General features: G+C 34.4%; 3 protein-coding genes across 3 annotated transcripts; 2 read left to right on the forward strand and 1 right to left on the reverse strand.

Moving 5' to 3' along the window:
- Positions 1–3,277: 3,277 nt before the first annotated feature.
- fbxl15 (F-box and leucine-rich repeat protein 15) lies at positions 3,278–7,362 on the reverse strand. The gene is made up of 4 exons (XM_004080428.5): positions 7,204–7,362; positions 6,724–6,883; positions 6,146–6,648; positions 3,278–6,049 (listed from the first exon to the last, which is right to left on the reverse strand). Exons 1-4 carry the CDS (start codon positions 7,227–7,229, stop codon positions 5,860–5,862), a joined length of 879 nt encoding a protein of 292 aa, XP_004080476.1. The 5' UTR covers positions 7,230–7,362; the 3' UTR covers positions 3,278–5,859.
- A 1,069-nt stretch (positions 7,363–8,431) lies between these two features.
- On the forward strand, positions 8,432–11,434 carry gpx9 (glutathione peroxidase 9). Its single transcript, XM_004080427.5, has 5 exons — positions 8,432–9,110; positions 9,197–9,290; positions 10,733–10,863; positions 10,947–11,077; positions 11,150–11,434. Exons 2-5 carry the CDS (start codon positions 9,206–9,208, stop codon positions 11,205–11,207), a joined length of 405 nt encoding a protein of 134 aa, XP_004080475.3. The 5' UTR covers positions 8,432–9,110; positions 9,197–9,205; the 3' UTR covers positions 11,208–11,434.
- Positions 11,435–12,106: 672 nt separating this feature from the next.
- Positions 12,107–14,059, forward strand: ndufb8 (NADH:ubiquinone oxidoreductase subunit B8). Its single transcript, XM_023949384.2, has 5 exons — positions 12,107–12,267; positions 12,515–12,641; positions 12,806–12,905; positions 13,436–13,591; positions 13,906–14,059. The coding sequence occupies exons 1-5, from the start codon at positions 12,177–12,179 to the stop codon at positions 13,996–13,998; spliced, it is 567 nt and encodes a 188-aa protein (XP_023805152.1). The 5' UTR covers positions 12,107–12,176; the 3' UTR covers positions 13,999–14,059.
- Positions 14,060–14,250: the final 191 nt, after the last annotated feature.

Genomic DNA, 14,250 nt, shown 5'->3' on the forward strand with positions numbered 1-14,250 from the left:
CCATTTGTCAGATAATGCTAAGAGTTTCCTTTATGTCAGTGAGCCAAGTAAGACATTTAAAAAATTAGGCAAAAAGATTCAAGATGGGGACTTCTTTTAAATTGATTTGTTTGTTTTGGACCCTAAAACAAGTAGAATAAACGTTATAATTAATTATATTACTTACTAATATACAGTATATATTTACAAAATTTGCCTACTGACCATTCTTTTTTTTTAGTTGGATATCTTTAAGATAAAACAAAAAATGTCTTGCATTGTTCAGCAATTAGATCTAAATAATCTAAATGAGAAGTAATCAACTAATTTCCAACTGAAAGGCTGCATTTTGGATCAATGCAACTGCATTTAAAGATTTATGACAAGAAAATCCTGTGAAGTGAGTATCCTGGTTCAAGGAAATACCGACTCATTTTACTAAATGAAACCATCTTGCACAATAATGTGTTGTTTATTGATTAAAATGAATGCAGGGGAAATCACTGTAACTGCAAAGTCCAAAACCTTTGTTTTAAAGGTTGATGGAAGGAATTTTGTTTACATTTTATGCTTCCAAAAGACCAAAGAAAACATTCCATAAAAGCCTGAAATGTCCATCACTGAAGCAATAAATTAACAAAAAAAAAACAAGCACTATTGTATAATCGTTTCCTTCACACTAGTCATCAGATTGGCTTATCTGACCTACAGTTAATATTATTTACCTTTTTCGTCCATTGCAAGTTGCTCCACTTCATTCAAAATGAGCAGTTTCTGAGGATAAAAGCTTGCTTTGACTTGCAGCCATTAACTCTCGGTTGAATTGACATTTGGGCTTTATAGAGCAGGACCTCAATTTTGGCATCATCGAAAAATGTTAAGAGGTTTTTGATCAATATTTTCTGTTAGCTGAAGCGTGAATATGTAAATATACAATCTTTTTAAAAGCACCAGGGATTATAGTTCAGAGGCAGTTACCTTTGAAGACATCAGGGCATTTCTGGCATGTATTTATCACTTAGCTCACACAAAACTGTTTTTAAAAATTTGTTTTTCTGTGCTTTTCGCTACTTAAAAACTTGTTTTAAATAATTCAACATCCCAAAAAGGAAAGTAACATGGCGGCTGCTTGTCTAAAATGACCTTTATGGTCCCCTAGAGGGAGGTTTAATGAAAAAGTTTATTTTAGCACACATTTTCCGTTTCTCCAAATGAAAAAGAGAAGCCAAAAACTTTGCTCATCATTACTAGAGATTTATTTGCTAAAATCAATTAACTTCCAAGCAAAGTGATGGAAAAGTTTGCTTTTGTTTAGGAATAAACTTTCACCCAGCAGATCCCAATAGGACCACTTCAAACATCCCTTAAAGAAGACTTTAAAGAGATCTTGTGTAACATCATTACCAATTTCCTTTAAATACTGGAAATAAAACTGTGTGGGAAGTTTTGCATCACATAATGAACTTTTTAATCCTCACAACCGTGATGCATGTTCCGAAGCAGAAGAGGTTCATCAGCATCTTCCACCACGTCCCAAATCTTCCTAAATTGAGCCTCGCCGATCTCAAACATGCATGTTTATTCATGCTGATTTTAAAATCCAACTTTATTTCCTGCTTGGTTGATCGACATGTTGATGTCGGCGCTTACAAAAAGCGATGTAATGTCGTCATTAGTTATGCTTCTCTGGTGGCCAAAAGATGTATCCTAAAGTCCTGGGATCCAATAAGGTTGAATATGAATGGTTTGAGGAGATAAACTTCATCAAATAAATGAAAGAACTGATGGAAGACGAAAGGGAAAGCCTCTTAATTAAAAATATGAAAATGAACAAAACCTCTTACAGTTTTGGGTCCATCTGAACAGCTCCAGTAAAGCTCCTTTCATCATATATGAACTTCTTTTAATACAGAGACTAAAAATGATCCTAAACCCATTTCAAACTAGATCTGTATTTTTACACTGTTTGGCTCTCATATAAATGATTGGCTCGCATACAAACAATTTTTGTCAGAATAATATAGTTTTTAAAATCTGTAAAAATGTATCCCCAAAATTCTGTTCTATTTTTTCCTCTTTCTTTTCTTCTCAGACACATTGTTTTGTTTTATTGCTATAGCAACAGGTACAAAAAGGAAAGAATCACATGGTTAGACATGGTTAAAATCTAGATATTTCTATAAATTATCTATATTGTCACAGGGGAAGAAATAATTTACAAAAAAAAATGTTAATACTAAAATGTTATACTGTCTTCTATTTAAACTGGGCTATATAGAAACCCATTTTTCTTATTACTACGTCCTACTTAAATAGTTTTAGTCTAATTTCTATTTATCAGAGCACAAGTGTTGCCTGTTTCATCCTCTGGGGGGTCTCAGAGCTTAAGCTGCTTCCTCTCCGAAAAACAAACACATTCTACACAAAAGAAATTAGTCATATAAAGAAATTCCAAAAGATTTGGTTAGAAAAGAAGAAAAGGAAATATTACTTTGATTATTTTCCAGTGCATCTACAAAAATGGAATTGCTAAGAATAGAAAAGGACCTTTGGAAAACACACATCTATCTGTTAAGTTAGTGTCCTTTTTACTGAACTTTGATTTGATTTCCTTTTATTTTCAAACACAAAATAATATCAGGGACATGATAAAGTGATAACGTGCTCAAAATTGGAGTGGGTCAAAGAAAAATCATGTTAATTCCCAATCTTATGATATTTAACACATACATTTTCACACGTTGAACATAGTAATTATTTAGACATAAGGGAATTGAAGACAAAAAGCATTACGGTCAATATTTCTTTTACAGAACAGTCACATCCTCTTTTCAAGAATACTTTTTTTTTAGTAAAAAACTTTTAAAAGTTAACTAAAGGTAACTAAACCTGTTTAATGCTTTTGTAACCTTTAAGAAACAAATGAATCCATTACCTGTGTTCAGTGAATATTAAAAAAAAATAACTTTATTTTACACTTGAATAACTTAGGAATGCAAATGTGCACACAAGCTATACATATAAGGGACTCAAACTTTTCCAATTAACACTTAAAATGCAATAAAAATACATTAACATTTTTGGGAGTAATATTGTTTTTAGATTCCGTTTGTATTGATTGCACGTGCAGGACCACAACATACAGTGTTCTATAAAAGCAACTTTACCGGTAACATATTAATTATGACTACAAACCAAAAGCTCCCCTTTTAGTTTTATTTTGTTTTTTTTGTTTTTTTATGTGTATTTCAAAAGAAAAGCTCCTGTCTGTCAAAGGAAAAAAACAACAACCAAGAAGTACCATGGATTTGCTTTATTTCAATTACAAAAGGTGCATCTGAGAAAATCATTTTATACACAAACATATTTACCATTTGGATGGTGTAAAAGAAAAATGAAATAAATATGCATAAATAAGTGTCATAAAATAACATTCAAGCCATCATATCATGTTAAGAGCAAAACAAATAAACAAAAACTAAATTATTATCTTTTTCTTTTACCAAAAAACATATAGGTTTATGATATGGGACCCCTTTTCTAACTGCTTTTTAGATATAAATTCGTTTGCATGCAAATTCTGTCTGCTGCGACTAGAATATCCTTTACCTGCAGTATTTCAACAACACTTACACTCCTCTGGACAGTATCTTAAAGTTATTCCATTAGCAAGATCTTCATAAGCTGCAAAATTATCCTCAAATTTATTCAGAGCTTTAATATATATTACACAGCGCCTTCGGCTAAAACCGCATTAAAAAATAGAACAAAACAACAACAATTTCATTGTTGTGCCTGGGTATAAAATGATCAGTCGCTATTGATCAATAATTTAGACAAGTGCCATATTATTGACAGGAAGACAAAATATGTTTGGCTTGTTTTGGCCAATATACTCAATCACTAGAACAGAAATTGCTCGGTGGAATATGATATTGCAGAGATGTTTCTTCCCCCCCTCATCTGCAGATCAATGCTAATTGAGGTCCTATGATGAATGAAGTCTGAAATGTTTTTAGCCAACTGACTGCTATGGAGCAACAAGAAGTGAAACTGTTTGGCCACGACTAAATATTAGAAACACTAAACCTATCTGAATATGTTTTTTTAAATGTTGAATATCAGAGCAATCTTTAGATTTAAACGTCTAAAAAGAGGCATAAACTAAAATCCTAAAAGCCCCAATAAAGGATGGTTTCAAACCAAATTTAATATGATGATAAACAGTCAACATAAGGAGGCTGGTCAATCCCTGAAGCCCTTCGAACCAACTCCCGGGCTACAAAATCAGCTCATGGACAACATGCGGCAGATGGGCTAAACCATGCCATCATGTGGAAAATAGACCTGTAGTGTTGTCAAAGAGACAAGACAGAGAAGAGTCTGCCAACTGGATCACCAGAGAAAAAAAGGAAAATTTAAAAAAAAAAAAAACTATGGCGACAGGAAGGAGCACTAAATCTTTCTGTGAAATCTTCTATCAGGGTGTGACATTCTCACTAACGGGATAGTTTTATCATTCTGCCCTATCAAATAAATATTAAATTTTTTCCTAAAATATATCAAATACAAAAACATTTTCATACAATTTATGAATGCATAATCACACCTATGTGATGTGTGGTCTGTAATTAATACAGGCCCTAAACAACTGAGATGACAAATATTTTGACTCACTGCTGCCCCCTTGTGTCTGTTCAGTTTTAAGCACCAGAGGTTATCCTGTTTCCATTACTGATCCATTTATTATCTTCTGCCAATACCATGCTTAACAAACGGATATTTCTGACACTAATTTTTATTATTTTTATATAATTATTAACACATTTAAAATGAAAATATGTCTTGCTGGCATTGGGTATACATTATGGGTAAATGTGTTTATGTATATTTTATCTGGACTGCAGACAATTTTATCAGGAGGTGACATTTCTTTTCTTCTGAGTAATGATACACGTGAGTTACTTATGCTAATGTGAACAATTACACCACTTTATATTTAGTATATCCTTCAGACTACCATACTTTTTTTTTTGCTTCAGTTCAGTCTGTTATGAAGGCCAAAACCCAACAAAAGCAGCAAATAAACCGTTTTTTTATTGGCTACATGATTAGCATTTTATATTAGTGACACAATTTCAGAGATGATGACAGCTTAAATATCACAGCCATTTGGTGTAAGCCTTGCAACAGTTTCCAAAGCTTATACAGTTGTTGTATTTCCTTACTTTGCAATGTTACATTGAAGTTTAAAGCTTTTTTTTTGTCTTTTCGTTTACCCTTTTAATCGATTATAACAGGTTACTACACAGCTTCCTGAAGACTATCACTGTACTTCAAATATTTTATAAAGGACAACTCCAGAATTTTTTTTTTAAATAATGAATTCATCTTCTGAAAAGTTAAAGAAACAGTTTTGGTTTTTTTTAAACCACAAATTAATAAACTTTACTTTGGTTTGAAATGTTTTTTTGTTTTGTTTTTTGGTGAAGCCAAACTTTTGCAAGAAAGATTTCTCCCAAAAACAAGTTATTGATGGAAAGAAATGCATGGCTTTTGTTCTTTGATTTCCAAGATGCAACTTATTTTAAGTTTCATTAGAAAGTATTTACAACAGTCAAGTGTTCTGTGCTTAGTTTTGCAACATAAATGTGTGTTCAACAAGTCCAGATTTTCCTAAAGTGCTGTGAAACGCAGCCAGAACACTTGTTCATGTGACATCACCAAAGGTGACAGCTGTTAAAACGTTGCCTGCAACAAAGTAAGGTGCGTGCTAAAAAGAAATACATAATTATTACTGATTTTCAGTTGTCTGAGCTCTGGTAAAATATATTTATAAAAATGTTGAAAATGCAAACTGCAAGTGTATGTACCCTCTTGTTAAATCTGGAGATTGATGAACGGAGCAAACCCTAGTACATCCTGAAGAAGCACCAGAGCTCTCTGTAGAGGTGGCTCAACATCGATCACTACATTGCGCTTACGTAGTGACTCGAGGCTTGATTCTGTCACATTGTGACAATGGTTCACCTTCAAGGATTGTAGCTTTGGGCAATACTCTGAAAGAGTCCTGCAAGCAAAGTGAGAAGATCACAAGAGTGGATAAGCAAGTCGTCAAAGTCTGGACAAGAGTAGCAAAAAGTCCCTTGAAAAAAAGACAATATACCTGATGGACTGGTTCCTGACCCGCAGGCAACCTGTGAGATCCAGCTGTTCCAGGCCCCGACAGTTTTTGGCAACCTCCTCAACTGACTCGTCCGTAATGTTGGCGTTGACTGCCAACGATAGAGACTTCAACTTTAAACATTTTCTGGCTAGGTAACAGATGGCGTCATCCTTCAGCTGGCGGCAGGCCGTGAGGTCGATGGACTGCAGCTCCCTGCAGTGGTCAGCCAGGCTGCGCAGGGACAGGCTGTCCACCCATTCGCAGTGCGCCAATCCGAAGTGCTGGAGATGCATGCAGCTCAAGGACACAGCCACGAGAGAGTGTCGGGTGAGACAGGTGCAGCCACTCAGATCGACTTTCTGCAGATGCTGGTTTTGGCCGATGACAGGCAGGAGCTCTTTATCTGTGACCCATTCCGAACAGCTCTGAAGTGAGAGGTTCTGAAGAACTTTATTATCCTTCAACATGGAGCAAAAAGCTTCTCTGGGTATGCACAATCCAAGCTGTAAAAGAAAATAAACAAACATAACAGTATGCTACGAACAAAAGTGAAAAACATTTGAGCGATTTATACAAACCGTGGACAAATGAAAAGTCCTGCAGTTGGAGAGGTACACCTGGATGAGGCTGTGGAACTGCTTGCTCACGCGCTGCAGTCTGACCAGGTGATGCAGTGGCAGATAGCACAAAATATGTGGAATAAGTACATCCTCCCAGGGCAGGTCTAAGAGGTGGAATCTGTCGAAGCGCAAACCTTGTTACAGCTGAACTTTGACCCAATAAGCTTTCATGTTTAACAACAAAAGAAAAAACACAAAAGTGCATCGAATAACGTCAAATAATGATAACAAATAACAGAGGCAATGGATGTAATGGCTGCCCAGTGGCTGTAATATACAGCTACACCTAATATGGATTCTATAAATAAACGAGACCACAACCGTTTCAGTCACTGGTTGTTTTTAACGCCAGCTATGATGGTTAGCCTACGAGCTAGCATACCGGGACCCCTTTTCTAGCTGCTTTTTTAGATATAACCCTCTTTTATACACACTCACGTCTGCATCTTAGCTTCTTCGTCCATCACGAACCGGATATGTTACACAGCACATCTGAGGACAAGCTGTTCTTCACATAGATGCCTAAACGAGGTCTTTTGCCTTAGCATCTTGTAAAGCGTTTAAGGTGTAACCCAAACCTAATGCTCCCTTCATGGTCTGTCGAAACCCATTGTTGACATGCCGACTGCTAACAAACCTTCCCCCGGTCTGTTGTGAAATTATTATGGAATGACATAAAAGATCATTTTTATTATAAATAATTACTAAAGTGTCATTTGCAACTTATATTTATTAATTTGTGTTTTTATTTTATAATTAGAATGAAGCCAAATGGAAGACAATTTCCCTTTTCCCCCTTTATTTTGTAGAAAACTTTGATAGATAACTTCGAGCGTTTATATTAATAATGTTCAACTCATTGACAACGTAAATATAAAGGTATTTCCCCTTTATATAGCTTCTAATCGAATACATTATACCTTATCATTTGCGTTTACGAGGAGTATTTGAAAGCATCACCTCCGGTTTTCCGGATTTCACGCATGATTAGAATACGTGACGTGGTTTTCTGGAATAAAAAATGGAAAGGACAGAAAAACGATTATTTTTTATTCAATAGCTTTACTGCAAACAAGAAATGTCTTTTTTCTTTTTTTTACTCAAACAATTATTTTCTAAATATACACTTTTTAATCTGCCTTTTGTAAGGGATTTTACATAAAATGCAGTTATATATTTATTTACAAGTTTATTTACAAGTCCCCCTGTAAATAGACTGTAACTTAAAATGTCCCAATTTAGTCTGAGGAAGTATTCAGTTTGTGTTCTTCCTACACTACATGATCTGTAGTAGACTTGCTATATTAAAGTACACTAAATAAAATACACTTCAGATGTACTACTTGTGAAGAATAGTTAGAAACTGCCTTTAACTTTTATTACACTAATGGTTTAAACTTAATTCACTGAGCATGTATTGTCATCTCAAAATTATATTACATTTGAAGAAAGCACAGCCAAACTATTGTTCTAACAGTTTCTTCCCATACTCCCTCTTTTCTGTGCATGTTTTCTGCTGAGCAGGCCTCAGACTTATCTTCACTTTAGCCTTGGAGCTTCTCTCCAGCAGTAACCTGTGGGCGTGTTTTTCACACGAAGATCCTCAGACCATCTTCTGAATATGCTAATGCAGGGTTTTTATACCAAAGCCCATCCCTGAGCTCGTTGGTTCGGACTTTGAATGTACCATGTTCATATGTCTGTCCCCTTCGTGTTTGGACGAAGTAAAACCTCCACAAAAGCTAAGTTTTGTCTCTGAGTCATTATTCATTTATTTCTGTGTGCAAGAAACTGACGGGTACGAACCTAAAATTTAATACAGTCCTTTCTAGATAATCCAGTTTCTTCACACTACTTATGTAACTAAATGGGGCTTGAGTTTTTGCCACATATAGCATATTCTTTTGTAGATAAATCTATATCAGAAAAACAACCAAAACCAATTTTTGTTGAAAAAAAATGAGCTAGAACCTCTTAGTTGCCTTAAATACTATTTATTTACTATTCTTCATGTTGATCGTCTAGCAACCATCAGTTTTTCTCTGCCTGCACCCCCCCCCTCCCCCAAAAAAAAACAAAAAAAAAAAACAATGAGGTCAGTCATGCTGAATGATTGCTGACCCATGTGTTACCTTTCAGTGAATGGCACAAGACAGCAAACCGAATACTGTCTCCTGACAAACAGTAGTTTACATACAAGCTGAGACACCAGAATGGGGGAAAAGTCTGTTTATGATTTCTTTGCTACAAGTCTGGATGGACAACAGATTCCTCTTGGTACATTTAGGAATAAAGTGCTTCTCATTGTCAATGTTGCCACCTTCTGAGGGTCAACAATAGAGGAGGTGAGTGTGAATGAGCACCAATTACAGTTGATCAAGTTTTTTCAACCGTTGTACTGAAAGAATTTGATTTTATGTTTTCTCCTCAGTACCACTGGATGAATGCACTGATGGAAATGTACGGCAACCACAACTTCACTGTATTAGGATTTCCTTGCAACCAGTTTGGTCTTCAGTCTCCAGGTAATCCTTCATTTTTGAACAACTTTAGTTGTCCCAGTCTTTTGCTGGAGCTTTTGTCTTGATGTTTTCCCCAACATACTGTTCTTCAGATTATAACAATTTTTTATTAAAGTGATGTTTTAATTATATCTTTTATTACTCTATTAAGGTCACAGTCTGGTTTAATTTAAACAAATACAAGAATATTTAGTAAAGCCGTGGATCTTGCATTTTTTAGGGATTATAATTGGTATTGCATCTTCTGAACATGTCTGAGACAGAAATTGTAGGGTTTGCTTAATACTCGTGCTAATTTCATGGTTAAATTAAAAAGTGTTTTATAACATTGTCAAATAAAATAGTGCAGACACTTTTCCTCCCATCTGCAATGTCATTTAATACTTAAAATTGCTGAAAATGAGGAAATATGGAATCAGTAACTAAAGGGACAGCAACGTTTCTGTCAACAAAGGATTAAGGTCGTTTGCAATGCCACTTATATTTGGTATATTTGCCACACATATCATGACACATATTAAAACAATAGGTGAGATGTGAAAGAATTGACATTAACTTTCTAAGAACAAGGAGCTGTACTTGGTCTGAAATCCTCTTACAATTGGGATTTAGATCTGCTTTTCTGTTTTGTTTTGTTGTTTTTTTTGCTTGTTTGAGTCTTTATCTTGTAATCTTTTCTTGAGAACTCTGGTCAGTGAAATCAACTGGCAGTTTAGTCACTGGTGGTCTCTTTTATACTTTCAAATCTTTTACTGTAAAGTAAAAGTTTCGGTAAATGAAAGTCTCTATAAACTAAAGCCTAGTATCCAAGCAAAGATGAAAATATGTAAAACTGAACAGTCTTATCCTTTTTTTTATTAGTTGTTTGATAAATACGTTAGAACCAAAAATGCCAAATCACGGGTTGTAGCCACAATTCTTTTCCTTTTATAACCAGTATATTTATTTTTGGTCAAATGATAATAAAAGGAAGAATAAGAAAACTGTGCGTTCCTGCTTCTCAAAGTCAATGTATCCTGGGTGATACATCATAAGAGCACCAAAAGAGTTTAAGGGAGGATGAAAAAGAAGTTTGTGCGAGCCAATCAAGCTGATCAGATATTCAAAAGTAGTTTTTTTTTTCCTTTTCCAATTTTGCACCTCTTTAAGTAATAGTTCCTGTCAATTGGTACATTTACAGAAACATTGTAATGTGTTTTACATGTGAAACGTGTTCAAAAGTCATGATCTTTAATGACACATGACATCAAAAGTCATATGATTCAACCGATTTCAGAATGTTTTCTTTGTTCAAAATGACAAATGTTGCTTTTAATCCTTTTTGATTTTTTATTTATATTGATTTATATGCACATTTTTACCAACATTTACACAATCTGCAATCATGATATATTTTTCAATAGATTTGTTTACAATACTTAACTTTTCAACTTTTTGGATTTCAGAAGAGAATGAAGAAACTCTTGATATTCTTAAGTATGTGAGACCAGGTGGCGAGTTTGTTCCAAGATTTCCCATCTTTGCCAAAGTTGAGGTCAATGGGTTAAGTGAAGACCCTCTTTTCACCTTTCTTAAGGTATAACATTAATATCAAAGTAATTGAATGCTTACAGTTTAATAATTGATCTTAATTTTTCACTATTTAAAATGTCTCTACAGGAATCTCTTCCCTTTGTAAATCCTGTTGTTGGAGACATTAAACGCCTCTACTGGTCCCCAATCAAAGTCGATGACATTCGGTGGAACTTTGAAAGGTTTCTGGTGACTGCAAATGGCATGCCATTCAAAAGGTAAGACCATCAACTTCAAACCACATTTTTTTAAACTGTGTTTCAAATGTTCATGTTTTGACCTTGTTACAGGTATGATCTTCACTGTCCCATTGAGATTGTGGAGAAGGACATAGCAGAACTTGTCTAATGGACCTGTCTAACGCTGTCATCAGTGGCAGAATGAAGATCCCTCAGTAAATGTTCTTGTGCACCTGAGCTGGATCTGACTGGAAGATGAACATGCTTCGGAGCTTCAGTGCATTCACTCTGGCAGCAAGTTCCTTTTAGCCACTGAAATTGTATTGGGCCTCTCTTTCTTACATTTCTTTTAAAGCATAGATTCTGCAGCTCTGAATAAAACACTTTGAAACAGTACTCGTTTGATTCTAAGCATTTTTGTTTTAACTGAAAATTCAGTTGCATTTAGGGATTTTTTTAATGCTTTTTCTCACAAGAGTTAAAAAAAGAGGTTCCTTCATGAACGTGGGACATTGACACAACAAATAGCTATTAGGACAGCTCCTAAATAACAGAGTTATTGTGATTAAGAGTTTAGAATTTAGTAGGTAAAGAATCTGAAATAATAATAATAATAATAATAATAATAATAATAATAATAATAATAATAATAATAATAATAATAATAATAATAATAATAGTAATAATAATAATAATAATAATAATAATTAAGCCAAGTTTTTTCATTTAAATTTCCAGCACCTGGTACCAAAAGCGAATAATTATAATGGAAATAATTTGAGGAAAAGCGGGAATATGACCAGGGACTTTAAAACAGCTGTATACCAGTAAATTTACCCAACCAAAGCAGTGATTTTTTTAAGAAAAATTAACAGCATTAACAGCAATACCAACAATAATAATGACAATAATGAATATTTCACCATAATCATTGCTATAAACGTTTCTATACGTCAGTTAGAGTCGTGGTTGAATTTTAAATAGTGTAACGTGTGTTTTTAGTCAGTGTTAATAAAGATCATTATTAATTGGCAAATTGTAGAAATTTCTCCAAGACTAAAATTGCTCCTTGCAACCACCCGTACCAACTTCAGCGCATGCGTACTCGTCATTGTTTCCACATCGGCGGCCAGTAAACATGGCTGGCCTTCATCTCCGGCGGTGGACTCAGGCTGTCGCAAAGGGGAAAGGCTTTGGGATTTCAGGCATTTTGTCAGGATGTAGAGCAGGTTGGTTAAATTATGAACACGTATGTTGAGCTGTGTAACTAGTTTCTCTTACAGAATGGTTTTAAATGTGAAGTTTTAAACCCATCATGGACGTAACCTTGACATGCTAGCATTGATTAACTTAAGCTAGCACAGCTAATTGACAGATTTTCTGAATGTTAGTAGTGCTGAGTGCTGAAAGTTGTCAATTTCTATTTTGTTTTTTTATGGTAGCTTGCCTTTTTAAACGAATGTATTGATGTTTTAGCCTCAAGCATGGGTAAAGGCAGCCTACCCGGTGCGTATCCGAAAACACCAGAGGAGAGAGCAGCAGCTGCAAAAAAGTACAATATGAGGGTTGAGGATTATGAACCATTTCCCGACAATGGCGAAGGGTGAGCTTTTTTTTTGTTTTTGTTTTTTTCAAAAATCCTTCTCGTTTGAAGATCGAGATACAACAGGAATGCTCTTGATTATCCATTCATTTAGTCTGTTGCCTACTTTTCTATAAACCAGTAGTGCCGCCGGCATTTAAAGAATGACCATCTTGTACTTATAGCTTTGGTGACTATCCAAAACTACCTGAGAGGTCTCAGCATGAGAGGGACCCGTGGTACAAATGGGATCATCCTGACCTGAGAAGGAACTGGGGAGAGCCGGTAAAATGCTGATGGCATTTACTAGCAATATGTGTTTGGTGCTGTTTGTCTTTATTGTTAAAATTTATTGTATAAAAACAGTATTGTAATCTATTAACAACAAATATATTACCAAGTCATGTTTGTCTCAAAACACTTGAGTTGCAACAATTATAATATCATAATAATACTTGCAGTTTTTTTTACAAGTTTAGACATGTTAATTTGTTTTGAGAATTGCAGCAGCAGTTTCTTTTTTTCCCTGTTGATTATGATACTATTTACTACCAGAATATTTTGAAAAAAATTATGTTTGTACTAGAATACATCTAAAACCACTCTACGGTATATATTTCATATATCTATATAAATTATTTGATTCCACTCATTGTCTGTCCTTACTAATTTACTGTAGTCATTATCCATAGACACAAAAAAGTACCACGTCATAAGCAACAAATTATGCCTTTTTGTCCCATAATAATTTATATAGATCTTTCAACAGTATGTTTACTTAAAATGTAAAATTCACTTTCCTTACTTGCTCTTAGATTCCTTGGGATTTTGACATGTACATCCGGAATCGTGTGGATACATCACCAAGCCCTGTGCCCTGGTCTACAATGTGTAAACATCTGTTTGGCTTCATTGGGTTCATGCTGTTTATGTTCTACATTGGGGACAAATTTCCTGCCTACCAACCCGTTGTAAGTGAATCAGTGTAGAACTTTGGATTCACACTTTTTTAATGTTATGTAAATTATTTTGAACTGGAAGTATGCCCAACTGTTTTTTTTTTGTTTGTTTTTTACATTTTATAAAAGCAGTTATTTGTGGTATTTTCATTTTATGATTGATTTAAACTCTTCCTTTTTGTGCACTTAATCCACACTTATGTAATAGTGTTAGTCAGAGTACAAATGATTTACATTCTATTTTGTTTTGTTTTTTAAATGCAGTTTAGTATTTTATGTAAGTGAATGGAATTAACACTTCTTTTAAATTTCCTTATCATTTTCAGGCTCCAAAGCAATATCCATACAACAACCTGTACTTGGAGAGGGGAGGGGATCCCGAGAAAGAACCGGAGGAAGTAAAAAATTATGAAATTTAAGACTAAAATACACATATTCTTCTGTACATATTCCTGTCAAGAATAAAACCCAATAAACTGACTTGCTTTTGTGTGCTTTTTCTCTTCATATAATAGAATTTTAGTTTTCTTTTCATGAACCAAATATGAAACAATTGGGTCATATTAGACATATCATTAATCCTAAACGAGAAGCAATCCCTATTTAAAATGTACTGATTCATGTGTGAATTTTTGTGAAATTTTTAGTGGTTCTTGAGAGGTTTTAAACTA

The sequence above is a fragment of the Oryzias latipes genome, chromosome 19 (assembly GCF_053564925.1).
Source record: "Oryzias latipes strain Hd-rR chromosome 19, Olatipes_Hd-rR_3.1".
In the NCBI taxonomy this organism is placed as follows: Eukaryota; Metazoa; Chordata; class Actinopteri; order Beloniformes; family Adrianichthyidae; genus Oryzias; species Oryzias latipes.

Bases quoted from the DNA above. Each gene is read 5' to 3' on its own strand.
- fbxl15 (XM_004080428.5), bottom strand. From the start codon at position 7,229: ATGGACGAAGAAGCTAAGATGCAGAC. The intron at 6,884-7,203 runs GTGAGTGTGTAT...GCGCTTCGACAG, and splicing joins GAAGAAGCTAAGATGCAGAC to ATTCCACCTCTTAGACCTGC. The intron at 6,649-6,723 runs GTTTGTATAAAT...TTTCTTTTACAG, and splicing joins GGACTTTTCATTTGTCCACG to CTTGGATTGTGCATACCCAG.
- gpx9 (XM_004080427.5), top strand. From the start codon at position 9,206: ATGAATGCACTGATGGAAATGTACGGCAACCACAACTTCACTGTATTA. The intron at 10,864-10,946 runs GTATAACATTAA...ATGTCTCTACAG, and splicing joins CTCTTTTCACCTTTCTTAAG to GAATCTCTTCCCTTTGTAAA. The intron at 11,078-11,149 runs GTAAGACCATCA...ACCTTGTTACAG, and splicing joins AATGGCATGCCATTCAAAAG to GTATGATCTTCACTGTCCCA.
- ndufb8 (XM_023949384.2), top strand. From the start codon at position 12,177: ATGGCTGGCCTTCATCTCCGGCGGTGGACTCAGGCTGTCGCAAAGGGG. The intron at 12,642-12,805 runs GTGAGCTTTTTT...TTGTACTTATAG, and splicing joins TTTCCCGACAATGGCGAAGG to CTTTGGTGACTATCCAAAAC. The intron at 12,906-13,435 runs GTAAAATGCTGA...ACTTGCTCTTAG, and splicing joins GAAGGAACTGGGGAGAGCCG to ATTCCTTGGGATTTTGACAT.